At 39.3% G+C, this 21,548-nt stretch overlaps 1 protein-coding gene across 9 annotated transcripts in view; it reads left to right on the top strand.

Moving 5' to 3' along the window:
* PAM (peptidylglycine alpha-amidating monooxygenase) overlaps positions 1-21,548 on the top strand; it is a 222,824-nt gene that overhangs the window by 70,096 nt on the left and 131,180 nt on the right. For all 9 annotated transcript variants that reach the window (XM_048849474.2, XM_075128592.1, XM_075128594.1 and 6 more), the window contains exons 2-3: positions 258-766; positions 2,036-2,156. In XM_048849474.2, the coding sequence (XP_048705431.2) occupies positions 675-766; positions 2,036-2,156 (213 nt within the window). In that variant the 5' untranslated portion in view covers positions 258-674. The remainder of the gene's footprint in view (positions 1-257; positions 767-2,035; positions 2,157-21,548) is intronic.

A 21,548-nucleotide genomic window follows, 5' to 3' on the forward strand; every position in this document is an offset into this window, starting at 1 on the left:
AGCACTATATATTTCTCTTTTCACATGCTACTTAGCCATCTTCCATTTGAATAACTTTCCCAATATATAGTGTGGAAATTGCAATAGTTTTTGTGCATTTACGATGATGGAAGGGCAGTGAGAGACTCGGTGCATTCTTCACTGGGTTGGGCTAAAGCTTATGAAAGTACTAATGTATTAAAAAGCTTCAACAGGGATTTGCTGAGGACTAATGTTGTAATGTGTTAGTCATCCTTTATCTGCTTCTGTTTTTACAGGTTCTGAAGGATGGCTGATGTTGGTTTGTGTGATGCCACTCGGAGCCTCTGTCACTGTGGACTGACAAGTAACCTGCAGGTTTAACAGTACAGCAGGGTTAAAAAACCATCAGGAATGCCACTTGCTTCAGCTCCTTAACTGGACAAAAGTACAGTGTAGCCTATTTGCAAAGCGAGAATCTTCGACTGATTTCTTTTTTGCAGCTAATAATAAAGACAACCTAACATCATCTACCTTCCTGGTTTACAGTGCTTCACCTTCCAAGACAGATGGTGTGTCAAAAGCTGTAAGATGCCTGCCGAACACACAATAATGAAGTAGTGAGCTGCTGCTGCCTAATTGTCAGGAACACAGCCGACAGAGCTGCACTACCCTTTTTCTGCTCCCTTAATCGGTCCAGGAACAGCAGGGTGGACATGGCTGGCCTCATTAACAACCTGCTAATACTGTTGCTTGTTTTTCAAAATAGCTGTTCGGGTTTCAGAAACCCACTTCCTGTCTTTAAGAGGTGGGTTATGCAGAAAACATCTTTTGGTATTTTCGGTGCATGCTGCTTAGTGATGCTATCACTTTGTCTAATGCAAGTGTTATAAAGATTAAAAAGTATGTACTAGCTAAAAATTATTTACAGAGAAGACACATTTTTGAATAGCGAGCTTCCTTTGAACTGAGATCCTCTTCAGAGTTTGAAAAGACGTTCTTTTGTTGTATTTTGGAGTCATGAAAAAGAAGAATCTGTTGAACCCCTTCTGTTGCTCCTTGAAATATGAATCTGCCTTAGCAATATGATTAAGATTAAAGAATAACTTAAGATTTGTGTGTAGCCCCACTGACATAGTTAACACATAATATATATTGTCCCTGTCCCCATGAGCTTACTAGCTAAACTGTTACTTCTTCATGAGATAGTGTCAGTTAGTTTGTAATTAGGGATCTGGTGTTTATTGTTTTAGATCTTTGAACACTAAATTATGTAGATAAATTTGGGGGTTGCATGTGTGGGGGAAATCCACTGTATTAGCACATAAGAAAATATAGCATTATATATTCAATGTACACCCTGTAGTTACCCCATCACATTTATCAACTGATAGAGTTAGAATTTACATTACATTAAATGTTTTTGTCATGTAGTCCTCATTAGTAACAAGTTGAATATTTGCTTTGTTTCTTTGGTTACATGTAGCATTTACTACAGACCCACTTAACTCCCACATATGAAGTTGTAAAATTTACTGGTAGGTAGTCTGGAGATACTGTAGGCAAATATGTATTCAATTATAATAAATCAACATCTCTAGAATCTAAAATCAGAAAGATTTTGTTTTTCTGCCCCATTCAAATTGAATTCTATATAAAATCTGAACTTTTAAAAAGCGTTGCTATTTTCCCTCAGCTGATAACACTATATGATATGTTTTGGCATATTAAGAAAAAATGTCCATATATGTATATACCTTAAACTGTAGTTCATATAAAGAGCTTATTTTTAGTAGTAAACTTTTTTTGGCTAGTACTTCATAGTTCAGTCTATTCTAATGAGTCCCATGAACACCTCCAAAATATTCAGTAACTCGCTTTTTAATCAAAAGATCATAAGGGTATTAGACTCCCAAATTACATTGAAAATCAGTGGGAATTACGTGTCTAATTCCCTTACGATCTACTGATAATTCCAATTTATACATATTGCTGCTTTTTTTTTTTTCTGGTAATATAAAAATACCAACTCTTGATCAGTAAACTTGAAACCATTTTTTAATTTTCTTCTCTTAAGGTATAAAGATACTACTAGATCTCTTTCAAGTGAATGCCTTGGAAACAACAGGCCGGTGATTTCTCTTGGTCTAACAGATTTTGCATTGGATATTCGCATGCCTGGGGTGACTCCTAAGCAGGTGAGACGAATATAGTATTTCATTGTCCCTCTCCATTACACTTTAAAACCAGAGGAAATGAATTTTGCTTACAGCATTAATAATTTTCTAAAAAGCAACAGGCTAAACTTTCTAGTCCCCTGAATACAGACAGAGCTATAGATTCCTACAGGAAGAGTCTAAAATATTGAGTAAAATAAGAGATTATAACTTTCAAATTACATAAGATGTTGTCATTTGATTAATGTTACTTAGATTATACTTGTTTTATAAACTGAATCCTTAAAGCCTAATTGTGTTGTGTTTTCAATAGAATAATATTCACAGTGATGGAGTATGCATTAACAAAGGAAAATGACTCTTAAAATGAAAACCTCTCCAACTGTGCTTTAACACATTAGTTTATATAGGTATGTGGTTCTCCAATCTGATTGCACCGTGATCCCCTTCTGATAACAACAATTACTACACGACCCCAGAAGGGGAGACCGAAGCCTGAGCCCACCCAAGTTCCGCCACCCCGGAAAGGGGGGGGCCAAACCCAAAGCCTGACCCCACCGCCCTGGGCGGGGGGCTCAAAGCTGAAACCCAAGGGCTTCAGCCCTAGGCAGGGGGCCTGTAACCTGAGCCCTGCCACCCACGGCTGAAGCACTCGAGCTTGGGCTTCGGCCCAGGGTGGTGGGTCTCGGGCTGGGGCCTGAGGCCAAAGCCTAAGTCTCAGCCAGTCCTGGCAACCCCATTAAAACAGGTCCCGACCCACAGTTTGAGAAGCGCTGATATAGGTTACAGCTAGATACACCAAGATACACCTATTGGCTCTGGTGATGGAGGGTGTCCAGGAGGCTCAGGTTACAGGACCTAGCTCTTATATTGCTGTTTCAGGCAATTGTGCCAAACAGAAAGGAAATAGAATACATGCAACGCACAAACCCCCATTTGTGCTGCAATATTTATGACACTAAATTCAGTTCAGGAAAACGACCCGAACATGTGGTTCATTGCATAGTTTTCTCAGCATGATTTTCTTATCATATCCTGGGCAAATATAGATTGATATGATAGATTGTTGGCAGGGAATATTAAAAAAAAATATATAATTTTTTTTAAAAAGTACCTTATTTTTAAGGTGTGTATAAAATAGTCAAACTTTCTACTGTCTCTTTTACAGTTTTATTAAGCATGATAAATTGTGATTAATTATTGTTTGCGGCCAGGCAGTGCCTGGGATTGTGTCCTTTATTAAAAGGTAGTACTTTTTTCCTTTTAAAGGGCTGCAGTGGCATGAGAACAGGATGTTGTGCTGCAGTAGATGACTCATTGTTGCAGATAGCACTTCTAGAAAAACTATTGAGGAAATATAAGGATTTCAATTACTGGGGACCTCCCCCTTGGAGCATATAATTTTGAGCCAGCTGTGACATTTTAAAGATTGCAAAACAAGTAAAATTACTGCTATTGGAGCCTCTGACTGCATAGAAAGTATTTGAAAATATTCTTTTGGAGGGGGTGGGGAGAAGTGCTTGAAGAATTCTGAGGTGCATGTATGGAATTTCACAGGTATTTGCTAGCAAAGCACAAGACCCATTAGTCGAAGATATAAAAAAATGTGTCTAACTCTGAAGAGCTATCTGTTTTTACTTTGCTCATCTAAAATCCATTAGTGCTAATAGAAAGAGAATCATGATAATTAAGCTTAAGATTCTGTCATAGGTATTTTTAGAAAAAGTCAGGGACAGGTTCATGGTCACTAAACAAAAATTCACGGGAACCCACAACCTGTCCCTGATTTTTACTAAAAATACCCTGGGGACAGGGCGGGGGACTAACCCAACCCTGGCTGCTGCTCCAGCAGCCCCAGGGCAGACAACTGCTTCAGTCCTGCCCCGTAAGAAGTCCTGGAGGTCCCAGAAAGTCATGGAATCCATGACAGAAACATACCCTTAATGATAATCATATGTTTACGTGACACCCATATTCAAGAGCCTTCAGGCAACTATCAGAAATATAACTAAGATGTAAAATGTAAGCAAAAAAAGATAAGAGAACCCTACCCAATTCCCAAACAGGCAAATGAAAATAAGTAAAGATATCTTCCATAAAAGAAACAAAGAAATCCTTTACAGTTTGGAAAGGAAACTTGGTCTTGGTCTTTGATCAGAATGTCACAGATAAACTTTGGTATGTTCTACAAGAGTTTATGTAGGAGTCTTCCTCCCCAGGCTGAGAAGGTAGCCCCCTTCTGCCCAAGGTTACTGTGTGGGATGGCTAGCAGCAGCTTTATCTGCAGTAAGCTCAGTTGCTGTGACAGGGCAGAACACTGGTGGAGGGTAGATATCTGTTCATTGCGTATGTGTGGGGTGGGGAGCTATACAATGGTCTCTTTGCTGTCTCATGCCTTCTGTCATCCAAGTGCAGGAGACTCTTGCTCCTGGCTGTTGACTGACGTGTGCTTCTTAAGCATGGCTCTACTGGAGACCTCTCTATTAAAGCCGTTCATCTTGATGGATAATTTCAGCTGCCATGTAAAAGCATCATAGTTTCCCATCCTTTGGTGCTCAGAGTGGGAAGGAAAAAAGTGGTGCTACTTTTCTAAGTTCCACTCATGTGAGTTGCCAAAATAAGATACTGCTCATAGTAGATCGTGCAGATATTCAAAATGTAATTGTGTTCTTGCTTCATTCCTTCTTGATCGGGAGGAAAAAATAAGTAGTGGTACATTTCAAACATTACCTACCTATGATGCCAAAATGATACTTAACTTGCGGTAAAGTCTGCAGCATTATGATCCACCATCTTCCTCCTTACACAAGGAATTAAATAATTAACAGTGTTGACATTTATCAGGCATCAATGAGATGTATGGGGCAGTTCTCACCTCTCCAAGCTGCTATTATGAGTTCTGTGTAGACTTGTCTCTGCTTTGGTTACACATGGCTCACATTCTTGCAGGTTTTTTCACAACCATAACAGTTAGACTTTCTTTTTAAAAAAAATGAAAGCTGGGATTCAGGGGGGCAAGTTAGTAACTTTAGAGAAGTGCCAGTATGGCTTAGGGGTGCATACCTTCTGTTTCTGAGTCCTGCTTTTCTTCAGAGAGAAATGTGTTGACGTTGCATTATATTCTATAATATTGATGTGCACAAACTGAGAAGTTCATCGTTCTAACCAGCAAGTGCAGCCTAATTTGAGTAAACAGGAGTAAGCTACACTTATTTGTTCTGGGGCAGAACTTTCCTCTCTGAACATTGTGTTTTCTATGAAGGATAGAGAAGTAGTGGTGAAGATATAAAAGTTTCTTGGATAATAGTTGAGCAGCTATATCTAACAGACTAACACGGCTGTTCCTCTGAAATATATCTAATCAGTATCAATGGCAAAGAAATAAGACTATGGCATTTCGATTATTGGAAACTAAACTGATTTTAAAAGCTAAAGAAATCTGCAAAAGTAGACAAAATTGATTATAAATCCACTTGACGGTAATTTCTCCTCTACATCTTAATGATTTTTTTGTTTAAATGTTTTTAAAATAATTTATAGCCAATAAGAACAAAGTTACTGTGGAGTATTACATCTTCTTGTACAATAGAGCCCAATGTGGGACTATTTTTTAATACCACTCCCATTCCACTTTACAATACCCACTCCCAACAACTCCTGCATTGTTTCTTGCATTTTTATACCACTCCCACCTGCAAAAACCTTAGATCCTGCAAATGCTACTAGAAACAAACAAAAAAAATGGTTGGTTACTATGTAAACGGAATTCAGACACAATTTTTGCCACTCAAAGAATAAAAGAAATCTTGCTTAAACCACGTAAAAAATACTTTAACTCCTCTTATAATAGACATGAAATCTTTCAATCCCTTGCTTAAATTTAAGTATTAAAAGTATAAAGTGTTTCCCACAACAAAATACATTTTACCCGCTCCCACTATTATGGCAGCAAGATCTGCGGGATCCCTGTCTGCTATGCAACACAGGCTTATTGCAAAGACAGGCTTCCCTGCAGCCCTCACTCCCCAATTCAGGCTCATATTCTGAGCTCCTCTTGCTTCCTGTTTCCTCTCCTTATATTCTCCCCAATTATCTTGTTAACGCAGTGGTTATCACTCAGGTGCTCACAGTCCCCCATGGAAAGTGTGTAATTGCCCTCAGGTAGGACTGCATCTGCCTCCAGACTGCAGCAATGTCAGTGATCAGTGTGCTGCTGATAGCACCCTGTCACAGTCTCACAAACAAACCTTTCCCCTCTCCTGTCTTTTTCGTGAATACTCTAAAAAGAGAAAACAGAGACTTTGACAACTAATAGACATGTTCTATAGCGGGAGTGGGCAAATTTTTTGGCTTGAGGGCCACATCGGGGAATAGAAATTGTATGGTGGGCCATGAATGCTCACAAAATTGGGGCATGGATGAGGGAAGGGGTGCAGGTTACGGCTGGGGGTGCGGGCTCTGGGGTGGGGTTGGGGATGAAAGGTTTGTGGTGCAGGAGTGTGTTCCGGGCTGGGATAGAGGGGTTTGGAGAGTGATCAGGGCTGGGGCAGGTGGTTGGGGCATGAGGAGAGGCTCAGGGGTGCTGGCTCTGAGTGGCACTTGCCACTACTTCCAGGAGCCACTTGAGGTATGTCCCTTCTCCGGCTCCTACCCGGAGGCACGGCCGGGCGGCTCTGCACGCTGCCCCATTGACAGGCACTGCACCTGTAGCTCCCATTGGAGCGTTTAGGAGCCAGAGTGGGGCCAGAGCAGCCGAAGCGGGGCCGCCCATGACCCTGCGCCCCAGCCAGAGTGGGGCTGAGCCATGTGGTGTGGCCCCTGGCTCAGTGCCCCAGCTGGAGTGGGGCAAGCCCAGATCCCGCTTCCCAGATGGAGCTTGCGGGCTGACTTAAAACGGCTCGTGGGCAGTAGTTTGCCCATCCCTGTTCTGTAGGACTACTGTATGATCCTCAATTCATTCCTTTATTTATGATCAGTGGGACCAATGCACTTTGTAGCAAACCTTACTAACAAAAGTCCTACCAAACAAGCAAAGACAGTTTAAAAGGAGGAAAATAGAGCTTTTCCTAAGAAGTTCCAGTGGTGCTGGAAAATTTTTTATAGTGGGGGTGTTGAAGGTGGAAACCATGTATTTGGGTTGTAATTACTACTTCTAGCCAGGGGGTGTGGCAGCACTCCTTGTTCCAGCACTCCTTGTTCCAGCACCTATGAAAAGTTCTGGTTTATTTTCATCCAGACAGATTTCAAAACAAAGTATTCAACTCATGGCTGTTTAATCAGACTAAGGCCACAACCCAAAAAGAAGTAAACTAACAGGTGCACACATTCTTCAACAAACGGTGTTATGAGGAGAGATCTCCTTCAAGCAGCAGCAGCCACCTTTCACTGTATTGGATGCCTTATTAAAATCTTTGTTTATAGGGTGCTGCCTTCTTCCTCTTGAGCTTCTGAGTGTATTTCTCTGACCTCAAGTTGCTCTTCCTCCACCACAGGCAGATGTTGCCTCCCTAGGCAACTGAGGTGTGGGTAGACTTAAGAATCTGAGGGTACCCTTTTGGATCCTGAAGGATCTGCACTGCCCATAACATATCCTCAGAAGACTGATTTAGGTCCCTGGCACTACCAATGGATAATGATATTGACCTCCTTTGTAAAGCACTTGGAAATCTATTGATGAAAAGTGCTAAATAGGAGCATGGTGGTGGTGCTTAGAATTCTTAATACAGGCTCTGGAAACAAAATGTACGTTATGGGAAAATGACTTATTGACATATTTGTAATCTTTTTTTAATCCATCCTACTTCTTTCTTTCCTTTGCTCTTATTTATTTACTTCACTGTCCCAAATATTATCTCTTTGGCATTTTTTCTGTCCAGTAATTTACTGAATACAAGTGAGTGAAGCTTTGCTACTTAAACTGCATGCAGCTAGTCCACATATGGGTCCTGTAAGTAGTGGGGTTTTTGATATATTGGGCAGTTTTCTAACAATGGAGAAAAAACATAATTTCTTTAAGGAGTAACTCCATGCTCCAGGCAGGTGAAGGAGTTCAACAGCAGCTGCATTGGTGGTGCCCCTGTATGTTGTATGCTAGTATGTTGCATCCTACTAGGAGCCAGCTGGTGTTACTTCTGGAGACCCAAAATTTAAAACTATAGCTAAAGTTAAGATGTGAATGTCTGCCTCTTGCAGCTGTCCATTGGATGCATACCCCTATAGTTTCCTGATTATTATTTTTTTTTAAAGATAAAACTTGTGGGTCACGTTTTCAAACCATTTATTAATTCTGTGTGCTAGAATTCAGTGTGAAAGATCATTTAAGAAAAAATATATTTTGTATTTTATAAGTCCTGTGTAGGCTATGTGAAGCAAAGGTTACCAGGGTAAACATACATTTGTTTTAATTGAATACCAGAATTGTTAAGCACATGATAATCTACGCAACATATTGGCATGTCAGATACTGCAGCCCTGCCGTATCTGAAGTGCCCTCTTTTAAATAATGTTTTCAATTTTTTTCTGGATTTTTGATTAGGATGACCTTTTTTACGTACGAGAACTACAAATCTTCCTCGTTGAATCATTCAGAACTGTCCCTTTATGTGTGATTAAGGAGAGTACATTAACTGTGAAAAGCAAGCTTTGTGTTGCAAGAGCGTTGTCTGCACTTTGTGTAAAGAATGCAACAGTCATGTGGAATAGTTCCAAGCAGTTCTTATAAACAGGGTCATTGAAGTACAAATTCAGGCAATATAAATCTGGAAATAAATGAAATAATTCTCCAGTTTGGTTAATAAATGTGAAGTGGTATATTTTCCCTGTTGATCTGATAGGAGTTTTAATAGGTGACTTTGAATAATGCATTATCTCAAACATGTAAAAAACCAACAACCCATAGTATGTAAATTTCTTCTGGTATTTATTAATAACTATACCAAAACTTTCAGATGGCATTTGTCCCAGATGTTCTGTATAGTAGGGTTACATGAGAAGTACAAGTAAGATGTGTAACATAAGGACTTCACACTGAATGCATCCAATGGTGAGCTGTAGCTCACGAAAGCTTATGCTCAAATAAATTTGTTAGTCTCTAAGGTGCCACAAGTCCTCCTTTTCTTTTTATAAGGACTCAAGTACATCTTACTGCTGGAGGTTCAATACCTAATGGGTTTTATCTGGGAGGAGTACTGGGGATTTTATTTAATTTTTAGGAGGATGTTCTTAAATCTTTCTTTATTCAGCAAATTGTTACAGAGGTGGTAGCAGTACAAGAAAATGATTCATTATGGGCTTTGTTCATTGTTCACCAGTGTGGGACTTTTAAAGATAGAATGAAAATAGATGTACGAGTCTCTTTCAGAGACAGTGTAAGTGGGAATGGATGGGGGAGATGAATTTAAAAACATTTGGTCAATATGAAAGATGGAAAAACAACACTTTCAGGCAAGTTGAATGCTGTTTATGAAAATGTTTTTAAGTATGCAGAGTATAAACATGTTCAATTTGCAAGCTTTAGCAAACCAGTAATGCTGTTGTGATTGTACACATAATGTTTGTTTATAATTTAATATGAAATAATGACAAAAGATTGCAGGGCAATTGACATTTGCTTCTCTGCAGTTATATTGTTCATTAATAGCCGTGTCTCCATTAACTGAGGGGTTAGTATCAACCACTGGCAGTTTGGAAGATGGATAAAGGGAAATAGTGTAAGAATTATTCACTGTGAATTGATGAAATGGGCAAAAATACAGCAGTATGAATTTGAATTTGTGGTTATGCAGTTAGAGTGCTTAAAGAACAGATCAGTGCCCCAGAGCTAGTAATAATTGATACTTTCTTCACAGTACTTCACAAAACTTAGAATTTAATGAATCCTCACAACATCCTTGGGTAGGGGGGAAGTAAACATATTATCCCAGTATTACACATGAGAAAACTGACATAAAGAGTTGGCTTACCCAAAGCACACTCGCATTCACAGCCATTGTATAATTATGGGGTGGGGCCAACAGAGCAGGAGGCCGCATACCAGAGCTGGTCAGACAAGTGGGCTCCATTCTATGGGTCTGTCCAAATAATTGTAACAAGCACCAGTGTTGGCTAGTTGGAGTTTTAGTGACAGGAAGTGGGCCTATTCCTGCTTCACCTACAAAGAAAATGCTTTCACCAATAATGTGGATCAAGTTGGTTGGGGCCCAATCCTAAAATGGTGTAAATCAAAATCATTAACTTCAAAGGAGCTATGTCAGTTTACACCAGCAGAGAACCTGACCCATTATTTTTATTGTAAGTTTGATCCAAGTTTTGGTGTAACCTCTTAAATAAAATACTTAGGTTCCTTTTTGGAGGACACCATTGTTCCCATATTGTGTTACAGCCTTAGAGGAAATCATTTTTCTATTAAGAAATCTATTAATTTAACAAATGAAATCTAAAATTCTTTCCTCATTTGGACCAATAATATATCCTTCTCAGAAGGAGCCATGTCCACAAATTCTCAAAATGGAAATCTGTCTTCTCCTCACAGGATATCAGAACTGGGTGTCATATTGATGGAGGACCAATGCTGTGTATTCAGCAGTGATGAGGTAGTATTAAAAACAGTCCCAGCCCTTATCCCAAAATCTGATTCTTGCCAATTTTAAGTGGTAACAATATTATCCTATCCAAATCCTAAACCAAAAAAAAAAAAAAATTCAGGTCCTAGTTGGATGTAAGAAAAGTCATCAAAACATTCTTAAAATACACTCAGTTTTACTAAGACCATCATGCTGATGTTGTTTATTACGAATTAGTAAATCAGAAATAATATATTTAAAGCGTCAGTAAGTAGATATCAAGTTAATTGTCGGAGATTTATAAAACTAGTAGCCAAGCCAGTTGTAACAAAGTACACTTCATTAGAAAAATGGCAGCTTCCCAGGCAGAACGAGTGGAATTCATGTAGGAAGAAAAATGAATCTTGCTCGAAGGTTCCTGGATTTAGGGGACACTATAAACTTGACCAGTTGCTGCTGGCTAATACAGCTTCTGACAGGAGTGACCTGAATTTAGTACATCTCTCTAAGTACTTCTGTAGAGATATTGCTTAATTTCTTCCTGTCCTGACTGTTTTTACTCACTTACGGCAAAATGTTCAGAATGTGAACCAATGAGCAGACAGTAACAAGATAAGAAATTTTCAAATAGATAAGAACAGATTTTCCATTCTGCACCAAACATAGGTATTCTAGACACAAATAATAGTAATATGCCAAAATAGTTGAATTAAAAAAAAACATTATTTACACAGAGAAAATTGCATATGATCTGATGCATCACAAACTTGGCAAACATATTCCTGAACTCTTACTATTAAAAGTAATGTTATTGCCGGGAATGTGGGAGCAACAACCGATTTTTCTTCCCCAATGTAAGTGAATTTACAGTTTCTGGAGCACAGCTGATTTACCTCTGGAATGTCATTTAACTGTCCTCTTAATGCTTAATGCATTAATGCTTTAACTGTCCTCTTGTTGACTCACTTCCACAACCTTTCTGAGACTAAAGAGAATGAAGTAAGTGTGTGTGTGTGAGAGAGAGAGAGATGGGGGGGGAGGGCACTTGTCAGCTAGTAACTAGAACAACTTTCCTATTGGCCACCTAATATCCATTTAAAAATGTTTTACTTTTAATGTATTTCCTTTTATTCTAGAGTGCTTTTACAAACCATTGCTGTATTAATTTTAATTAAATGGGCCCAGTGAATCAAAGGTGTTAACATGACCTGGAAATTGTCAAACATTAAACAGTTCTGAACAAGGTCTGGGGTTTGGTATATGGAGACGTCAGTCTGCTTAGTACCATAGCAAACACACCATTAAACGTCCTTTTAACCTTGTATTAAAGATACAGAAAATAAGGGAAAGAATTAAAGCATTTAAAATGTTTCTTTTTAACAGGATGTTAAAATGTTAAGTATTAAATAAGTCTGTCTTTGTTCCCTTTCCCTTTAGGTGTAGAGAACATTTTGAAGGGGGAGTGGGAACCCTTGTTTGACAGTGTCTCAGATGTTAATAAATGTCCTTTTGTGGGTGTCATAAATGTAAAGGGAAGGGTAAACACCTTTAAATCCCTCCTGGCCAGAGGAAAAACCCTTTCACCTGTTAAGGGTTAAGAAGCTAAGACAACCTCACTGGTATCTGACCAAAATGACCAAGGATGAGACAAGATACTTTCAAAGCTGGGGGGGGACGACAAAGGGTTCTCTCTGCGTTGTCTTTTGCAGGGACCAGAGCAGGAACGCAGGTCAGAACTCCTGTAAAGGGTTAATAAGCAATCTAGTTAGATATGCGTTAGACTCTGTTTTCTCCTAGAGCTCCAGGAAGAAATCACAGCCAGCGTTTCACCCTATCTGTGATTTGGGGGGCGTGTCATAAATATAAAAGGAAGGGTAAACACCTTTAAATCCCTCCTGGCCAGAGGAAAAACCCTTTCATCTGTAAAGAGTTAAGAAGCAATCTAGTTAGATATGTGTTAGATTCTGTTTTGTTTAAATTGTTGAGAAAATAAGCTGTGCTGAATGGAATGTATATTCCTGTTTTTGTGTCTTTTTGTAACTTAAGGTTTTGCCTAGAGGGATTCTCTATGTTTTGAATCTGATTACCCTGTAAGGTATTCACCATCCTGATTTTACAGAGGTGATTCTTTTACTTTTTCTTCAATTAAAATTCTTCTTTTTTAGAACCTGATTGCTTTTTCATTGTTCTTAAGATCCAAGGGTTTGGGTCTGTGTTCACCTATGCAAATTGGTGAGGATTTTTATCAAGCCTTCCCCAGGAAAGGGGATGTAGGGCTTGGGGGGATTGGGGTGGGGGGGAGGGGGGAGGGAGACGTTTCAAAGTGGGTTCTTTCCCTGTTATATTTGTTAGATGCTTGGTGGTGGCAGCAATAAGGTCCAGGAACAAAAGGTAAAATAGTTTGTACCTTGGGGAAGTTTTAACCTAAGCTGGTAAAAATAAGCTTAGGAGGTTTTTCATGCAGGTCCCCACATCTGTACCCTAGAGTTCAGGGTGGGGAAGGAACCTTGACATGGGGGAAAAGTTAGTTTATTTTGGCAGGAGCTGTTACGGTTGTTAAAATCCAATCCCATTCCTAGAAGACAAAACTAGGCAATAGCAAGAGAGGTGGAGAACAGAACAGCAAAGATAGAAAATGCAGCTTCTGTCTCTGGTGTTGACTTTGACTTGCAGTTTCATTGCTGAAAAACAGAGGCACAGCAAATGCTCTTATTAGCAATTCAAGACCTAGCAAACTTGTACAAACATTGGGCTGGTTAGGGCATTTCTTTATAGCTGCCTTTCTGGTCACAGGCTTACAGCAGTGTTGCACAATATGCAGTCTTGGCTGGATAAGCCAGACTCCTACTGAACAGAAGCAAAAAGGAGCGGGATAGGAAAGAGAAGAAATAAGGCATCAGGGAAGGAAAAGGACTCATTGGCAGGGGAGATGACATTCCGGGTAGTGGATGGATTTTAGCTGAAGTTGATGGAGATGTTGATATCATCTGGGTCCTTCTTGCTGGCCTGGCCTGGTCTGGCCTACTGTTGCCAACCCTCCAGGATTGTCCTGGAATCTCCAGTCATGTGATGAAGCCTCCAGGAATATGTTCAACCAAAATTGGCAGCCCTAGCCTGGCCAGAACATCTCTCGGGATCAAAACAGAGAAGGTATTATGGTATATGCTGGAGTCTCAGGAGACAGTGGCAGACATGATGGTGAAGCTTGTGCCGTCCCCTTCTTTCAGTCAGCAATTGTTGCACTTTCACATCGCTGATTTCTCCCTAAAGTCTTCTCTTTTAAGGACCCTAAATTTTGGTTCATTGATTTCCACGCTTCTTTTGTTTATCAGACATGATCTTAACACAATCCTTGAGTTATATCAGTAGGGATTTTAGTTTGAACTAATTCAGTCTTTGACTCCCTTTTGCATTTTTTCCTATTAGCATTTATTGTTACAGATTACTGAAACATTTTGTAAACTTACATCCACTTTCCCAGAGTTGAGCTCACAATTAGGATAAATTTGTAGGCCCAATTATTATAACATCAGCTATGTACAAAATAACTGAAGGTCGGTCACTTCTGAGATAGATGGTGGCAGCCAAGCAGACAGATGACACACAGTTAACCCCAGTAACATGAAATAAGGTTGAATGTTCATTTTCTGAATTAATTGCTTTGAGATTACACAAAGTATTCTCTTCAGAATTCAAGACTGCTGCCCAGCAACTACACTGGAATGGAGATATTGTCTCCTTCTCGTAAACCCTCATAACCTATCCATAAATATTACTGAACAGTTAAAAAGGAAGTGGTGAAAGGTGGAACATGTAATTATGGTCCCAATCACTGTTTGTAAAGTATTTGGCATGTAGAACTGCAAGTAGGTTAGCATTGACTCAAACAGCTTGTGTTAGGTTGTTTAACTTTAGCTTTGCAGGCTAGTAGTGTATTAATCTTTTGAGAACATTGTATATAGTTGTGCTCCATTGTCCATAAAAATGGCCATACTGGGTCAGACCAAAGGTCCATCTAGCCCAGTATCCTGTCTTCCGATAGTGGCCAATGCCAGGTGCCCCAGAGGGAATGAACATAACAGGTAATGAAGTGATCCATCCCCTGTCGCCCATTCCCAGCTTCTGGCAAACAGAGGCTAGGGACACCATCCCTGCCCATCCTGGCTAATAACTGTTGATGGACCTCTCCTCCATGAATATATCTAGTTCTTTTTTGAACCCTGTTATAGTCCTGGCCTTCACAGCCTCCTCTGGCAAAGATTTCCAAGGTTGACTCTGCATTGTGTGAAGAAATGCTTCCTTTTGTTTGTTTTAAACCTGTTGCCTATTAATTTCATTTGGTGACCCCTAGTTCTTGTGTTATGAGAAGGAGTAAATAACACTTCCTTATTTACTTTCTCCACACCAGTCATGATTTTATAGACCTCAATCATATCCCCCATGAGTTGTCTCTTTTCCAAGCTGAAAAGTCCCAGTCTTATTAATCCCCCCTCGTATGGAAGCTGTTCCATTCCCATAATCCTTTTTGTTGCCCTTTTCTGAACCTTTTCCAATTCCAATATATTTTTTTGAGATGGGGCAATCACATCTGCACACAGTATTCAAGATATGGGTGTCCCTCTGTTTATCTTTTGCTGTGGTGTATTCTAGGTTAGAAATGCAAATGTATGAAAAGGTTTCTGTCATAATAAGAACTTTTCAGGTTCTTGAAAAGTGACAACACCTTAAAAACAAATATGGAGGTATACCAAATAATAGACCATATTAGTTTGATATCCGTTATTTCCCATTTATAGCAAAATACACAGTTGCAAAAACTTTCAATTCCTGATACCCCACAGCTCACACCAACACTGGAAAAAACAACAGTAGGGATAACTTAGTGGTGGAACATCTCAAAAAGTATATCTTAATTATTCATTAAAGAAGGTGGACCTGTATCTATGAGATATTCAGCGGTTCTCAAACTTCTGTAATGGTGACCTCTTTCACACAGCAAACCTATGAGTACAACCCCCCTCCCCAATAAATTAAAAACACATTTTTTTATATTTAACACTATTATAAATGTTGGAGGCAAAGTGGAGAGGCTTACAGCTCATGACCCCATGTAATAACCTTACGACCCCTTGAAGGGTCACGAACTCCAGTTTGAGAACCCCCAAGATAGTGAATATTAATACTCAGAGATTTACGAATACTAGCTTAATAGTAAATTGCAGTGGCCATAAATGTTGATGTTTCTTTTCTAAAAAGATGACAAGCAGAGTACAATATATTTTTATACAGGTGCTTTTATTTTAAAATGAATGACTACAAAATAGTGTTTTTCCTAAAGTCTTCATGTAAAATGGTCTTAAGCATGATGATCTATTGGTCTCTTGCCTTTCTGATTTTTTTCTAACATTCTGGCTATACCTTGGTAGCAAGGGATAGTGGGAGAAGCTACTGTTTCTTTTCATTTATGTAAACCATCTTGCATAATTTTGCTGATATATAAATATTGAACAGCAATAGTTTACTATTGCATCTTTCTCAGATCCTGTTAGAGGAGAGGCGCGTGCACGGGTACACACCCTACCTACAGCAGAGAGAGAAGAGACAAACATAGAAAAAACAGAATTAGTGGTGTTCCTCCTAAAATTAATATCCCATGTAACTTTTTTCTGTGGAGAAGTGTGGGATATTAACATTTAGAGGTGAATTACCAAAACTTGAGCTTTGTTTCGACAGAAGGAGACAGGTGTGGAGCACGGAAGTAGGTCTGAGAGTTATCCACAGATAGTTGAATTTGTTTTTGTGGATCAGATTACCCAGAGATAAGGGGTAGAGGAAGAAGAGATAGGAATAAGGACAGAGTGATGTGGAACACCAATAAAAAGCTGGAAGGCAGATGAGGGGGATCATCCAAAGGGCACACTGAAGCAGTAATTAGAGAGGTAGGAGGAAAACTGAGAGAAGACGCAGTAACAGAAGGCAAAGGAGGATAAGATTTCAAGAAGAGGAGCATGGTTGACTGTGTTGAAGGCAGCTGACAGGTCAAGGAGGATGTGGATGGAGTACCGGTTCTGAGACTTGACTAAGAAGTCACCAGAGGTTTTGATGAGAGCAGTTCCAGTTGAGTGCAAGGGACGGAAGCTGGACTGGAGAGTGTCCAGGATGGAATAGTGGAAGAGGTCTGCAACTACAAGCAGTGCATTCAATGAGCTTAGAGATGAAAAGAAAGAAGGGAAATGTGACAGCAGATGGAGAGGCAAGTGCGGTCAAGGATTTTTAAGATGAGAGAGATGCTAAAGTAAGTTTGCATTTTTGGGGGAAGAGTCAGAGGAGAGTGAGAGGTTAAGAAGAGTAAGGGATGGGATGAGTGAGCCTGAGGGAGATCAGGCGATGGGATGGTATCGCTGAGGCTGTGTCTCCAAACAGCACATTGTCTGCAGCAAACATTCCTTATTTGGACAGTTCCCAGTGTTGCTTTATATAGCAAAAGAGAGAAGTGGAGCAATATTCTGGTATTCTGGTACAAAATGTCCCATAAATTCTTGCAGTTTATCAGGGAAACTTTTTGTCTCAGAAAGTGCGCAAAGTAACCCGGGGGCATCCATTTTAGACTTGATTTTGACTAACAAGGAGGAATGGGGTTGCGAATCTGAAGGCTGAAGGCAATTTGGATTTGATCATAAAATGAAAGATATGATTCTAAGGAAAGGAAGGAGTGAGTGCTGCAGAATAAAGACAGTGGACTTAAAAAAAAGCAGATTTTAACAAACTCAGAGATTTGGAAGGTAAGGTCCCATGGGAAGCACCTCCAAGAGAAAAAGAAGTTCAGGAAAGCTGGCAGTTTTTCAAGGAGACAATATTAAATGCACAACTGCTAGCTATTTTGATACGAAGAATAGCGAGAGGGCAATATGGCTCCATCAAGAATGACCTGAAAGTTGTAGAAGAATCCCACAAAGAGTGGGAACGTGAACAAATTGCTAGGAGGAGCACAAAAGAACAGCACAAACATTAGAGACAAAATCAGAAGGGCTAAGGCACAAAATGAGTTACTCCTTGGCAGAGTTATAAAAGGCAATAAGGAGAGATTCTTGAAATATATTGGGAGCAAGAGACAGACAACGAAAAAGTTGAAGGTCCTCTACTTAGCATGGAAGGAGAGCTAATAATAGAAGACATCAGGAAGGCTGAGGTGTTTAATGCCTGTTTTGCTTGTCTTCACTGAAAAGGTAAACTGTAAACCAGATACTTAACACAATCAATATTAAGAAAAATAGCAATGTATACGTTCAGGCCCGGGCTGGAGCCTGAGCTCTCAGACTCTTCCCCCCTTGTTGGATTTCAGAACCTCGGCTCCAGCCCTACTGTGAACATTTATATTGCTATTTTTAGCCTTGCAGCCCTAACCACGCAAGCCCAAGTCAATTGACCCAGGCTTTGAGACTCAGCATTGAGGGTTTTTCTTTGCAGTGTAGACATATCTTGTGGTGCAGTTGCCAGGAAGGCTTATATTGTTCTGGAGCATATTAACAGGAAAGTTGTGTGTAATACATGGGAGCTAATTGTTACGCTCTGCTTGGCACTGGTGAGACTTCAGATACAATATTGTGTCCAGTTTTGGACACACATTAAGAAAGATGTGGACAAATTGAAGAGGGTCCAGAGGAGAGCGAATAAAATGTTAAAAGATTTAGAGATCCTGACTTTTGAGAGAAGGTTTAAAAAAAAAACTGGGCATCTTTCATCTTGAGAAAGGAAGACTGTGGGAGGGGGACATATAAGGGTAGTTAAGCACTGAAATAGGCTTCCAAGGGAGGTTTTGGAATCCCCATCATTGGAAGGATTTTAAGAACAGGTTGGACAAACACCTGTCAGGGATGGTCTAGGTTTACTTGGTCCTACCTCACCACTGTGAGTTGAACTAGATGATCTCTTTAGATTCCTTTCAGCTCTACATTTCTATGATTTTATGATTCTAAGACTTCAAGTTTTGTTGTTGCTTTAGGACTGGCAGAGTACCAGAGTGAGAGACCCTAAAGCAATGACTGTGATTAATTCCTTCCTTTACTGTGTCATCCGTTTTCAGTAGATTAGAGTCTGAGTTTTCTGACAGATTACTTAAGAGCCTTTGGCAATATGCTAAGATATAGAACACTTCATTGTGAACGTAAGTGTAAAAAAAGAATGGGTGTGAATGTGTGTGGTGTTAGATTGGATTGTGTGTAGAATAATGAAAACCTTGCCCAGGACATTTTACTACTTGGTTACATACTGTAATAGTAGGGCAGAGAATCACCATTGTGATTCAACAACAGCTGAAACAAATGTACATCACACCACCCAATTTGATGCCCCTTAATTTCCAATGATGTGTATGGATTCATATATTTCTTAATCCAGAAGAGGGCCAATAGATCATCTAGTATGATCTCCTTTGTAACACAGGCCATAGAATTTCACCAATATACTGAGCCCAATGACTTGTGTTTGGCTGAATCATCTCTTCCAGGAGGCACCCAGTGTTGATTTGTAGAATCCAGGAAATGGAGACTCCACCATTTCCCTTGGTGGTTTGTTCCACAGGTTAATCACCTTCACTATTAACATTTTGTGCCTTTTTTTATATTTTAATTTGTCTGACTTCAACTTCTACCTGTTAGTTCTTGTTGACTTTCAAAACACTGAACAGAGTTTGTTTCTTGATTTACTTGAAGTTTTATTTTTAAACATGCTGCTTGTGAACCCAAAGATTTAATAAAAAAAAGTAATGTGCAGAGTGTGTTGCTCTTTCAGTTCCTTTGAGAGTTATGTTTTCAGTGTTGACTCCACAAAGGCACCTAGCTAGAATATATAACCACACCCAACATCAGCTGTATCATTTGTCCTTCTCTGCTTTTTCCGAGCTCCTGGCAAAAGACACAACAACTTAGCATATTGCTTTTTCTTATCTAATAGCATACATAGCTGATCTATGTAACCACATAGTCTTATCAACGTTACACCTGTCCTTCCTCCTCAGTTATATCTGATTATTATTATTTGGGCATGTTTGCTGTATTTTGTCTTAAATTATATTGTAAGCTATTTAGGACAGAAACTTTATCTTGCTATGTATTTTGTACAGTGCTTACCACAGTGAGGCCCCTGTCCTACTGGAGCTTGTGGGCGCTAGTCTAATAAAAATAGATGATCTCTCTCGTTAAGAAATTATGCCCTATAAAATGTTCATGTTAAGATGCAGTAGTGAATGGTATCTTTTTTTTTTCCTCATCTGATACCATAATATAAATATGATATTGTTGGCCTCAGAGACAAACTGATATCTGTTGGGATATAAAGAAACCATGGTAGCAAGCTAACTCATACATCATACAGTCTCCTTGGCCAAGATCTTTATAGAAGAGCATTGCTATTAATTGTGATTTTTGCTGGACAGAGTTTATTTTTATGGCGCCTGTCCTATAACCGGCGGGCAAAGATGGGATTGACTATTTAATTCACGTTGAGGCCAGTGCAGTCCATCACATCATTATTCTGTTTTGCAGTATAGTTCACACACCATAGCAAGCATACCCCATGCTCTGAATTGGTAGGTTATTGCCCATTCTACTGATGAGCCTCCTGATATTATTAGGTTGACAGGGATCCAAAAATTTCCATTTAATTCGGTCCATCTTTTGATGATTTTAAAATCCAGTCTGAACCCTCAGGGTAAACAATGGATTTGGCAACCCGCCTTTAAAATATGATGATAGCTTTTACGTCAAAAGGACTGATATGCAGTCTTTTGGTGGTTTTTGGAAGCTTTCGGTTTTCATAAAGAAAAACTTCCTTTAGCATTGTTCTTGTTCATTCTTTCCACCCCTCTCCTTCCCTACCAGTGACTTCATTTGGAGTTCTGGGTACTCAGCATCTCTGAAAATATGAACCAAGTTGTTCATAACTGCAAAAGCAGTTGCTGATACTTCACTATGGCCACTATCTTGGGTTCACAGTGACTGCAACTGGCATTGTAGTAGTTCACGTTTAATTTTGAAGTATCTACTTGAGCACTTCCAATTTTTAAGTGATGTGCATTTAATGCTAAAACAAATGTTTTATTGCCCCAAAAGCATCAGTATAGACTTGAAGATGGTAACCGTGAATTACATGTGATGGCTGGACTTCCTATTGCATCTCATGGGACCATTCTCATGTCTCATGGGAGCAGTGACCTAATTGCTCTTGAAAATGATGGTTCTGTACAATTAACAGTTGAAGAGACCTGAAAATAATATTTTGTGTTGCTTCTGTTCTTTTCCATTATTTTTTTTTTAAAGGAGTACATTCTTTTCCTGATGCTCTGGCATAGTTCCAATTCATTCTAATTGGAGTGAGGTGCATGTATTAAAAAAGAACATATAGTTTTTAGATTGCTGCTGCTGCTGCTGCTGCTGCTCTAGCACACATTTTCAATATTAATAAGCTTCGTGGCAGAAATAGACCACTTAAGTCTAGGGACAAGCAAAGAATTTCTGATTCAGGTAGATGTGTATCTAGCCATGACTCACTGCTGTTTTCTAGAATGCAGTAAGTTATAGATTATAGTCAAATAGAGAAAAAATATTCAAATGTCCAATAAGGTGTTGTTTTATTTAGTGTGCTCCTTTGATTTACTTTGTATGATTGGATTAGAAGGCAAGTAACAAGTCTCCCTTTCTCTGTGTTCTTAGTTGTTGGTTTTTTGGATAGCCTTAGCAAATAATTTCCATTTATGAGGCTATAAGTTTGGACAATTGCTTGTTCCCATGTGTCAGTAGAGCAGAGTTTCAATGTTAGAATTATTTTATTTCCGTTCTAACAAGGTACAATTTTA

Source organism: Caretta caretta, chromosome 5, assembly GCF_965140235.1.
Source record: "Caretta caretta isolate rCarCar2 chromosome 5, rCarCar1.hap1, whole genome shotgun sequence".
NCBI classification, from domain to species: Eukaryota; Metazoa; Chordata; order Testudines; family Cheloniidae; genus Caretta; species Caretta caretta.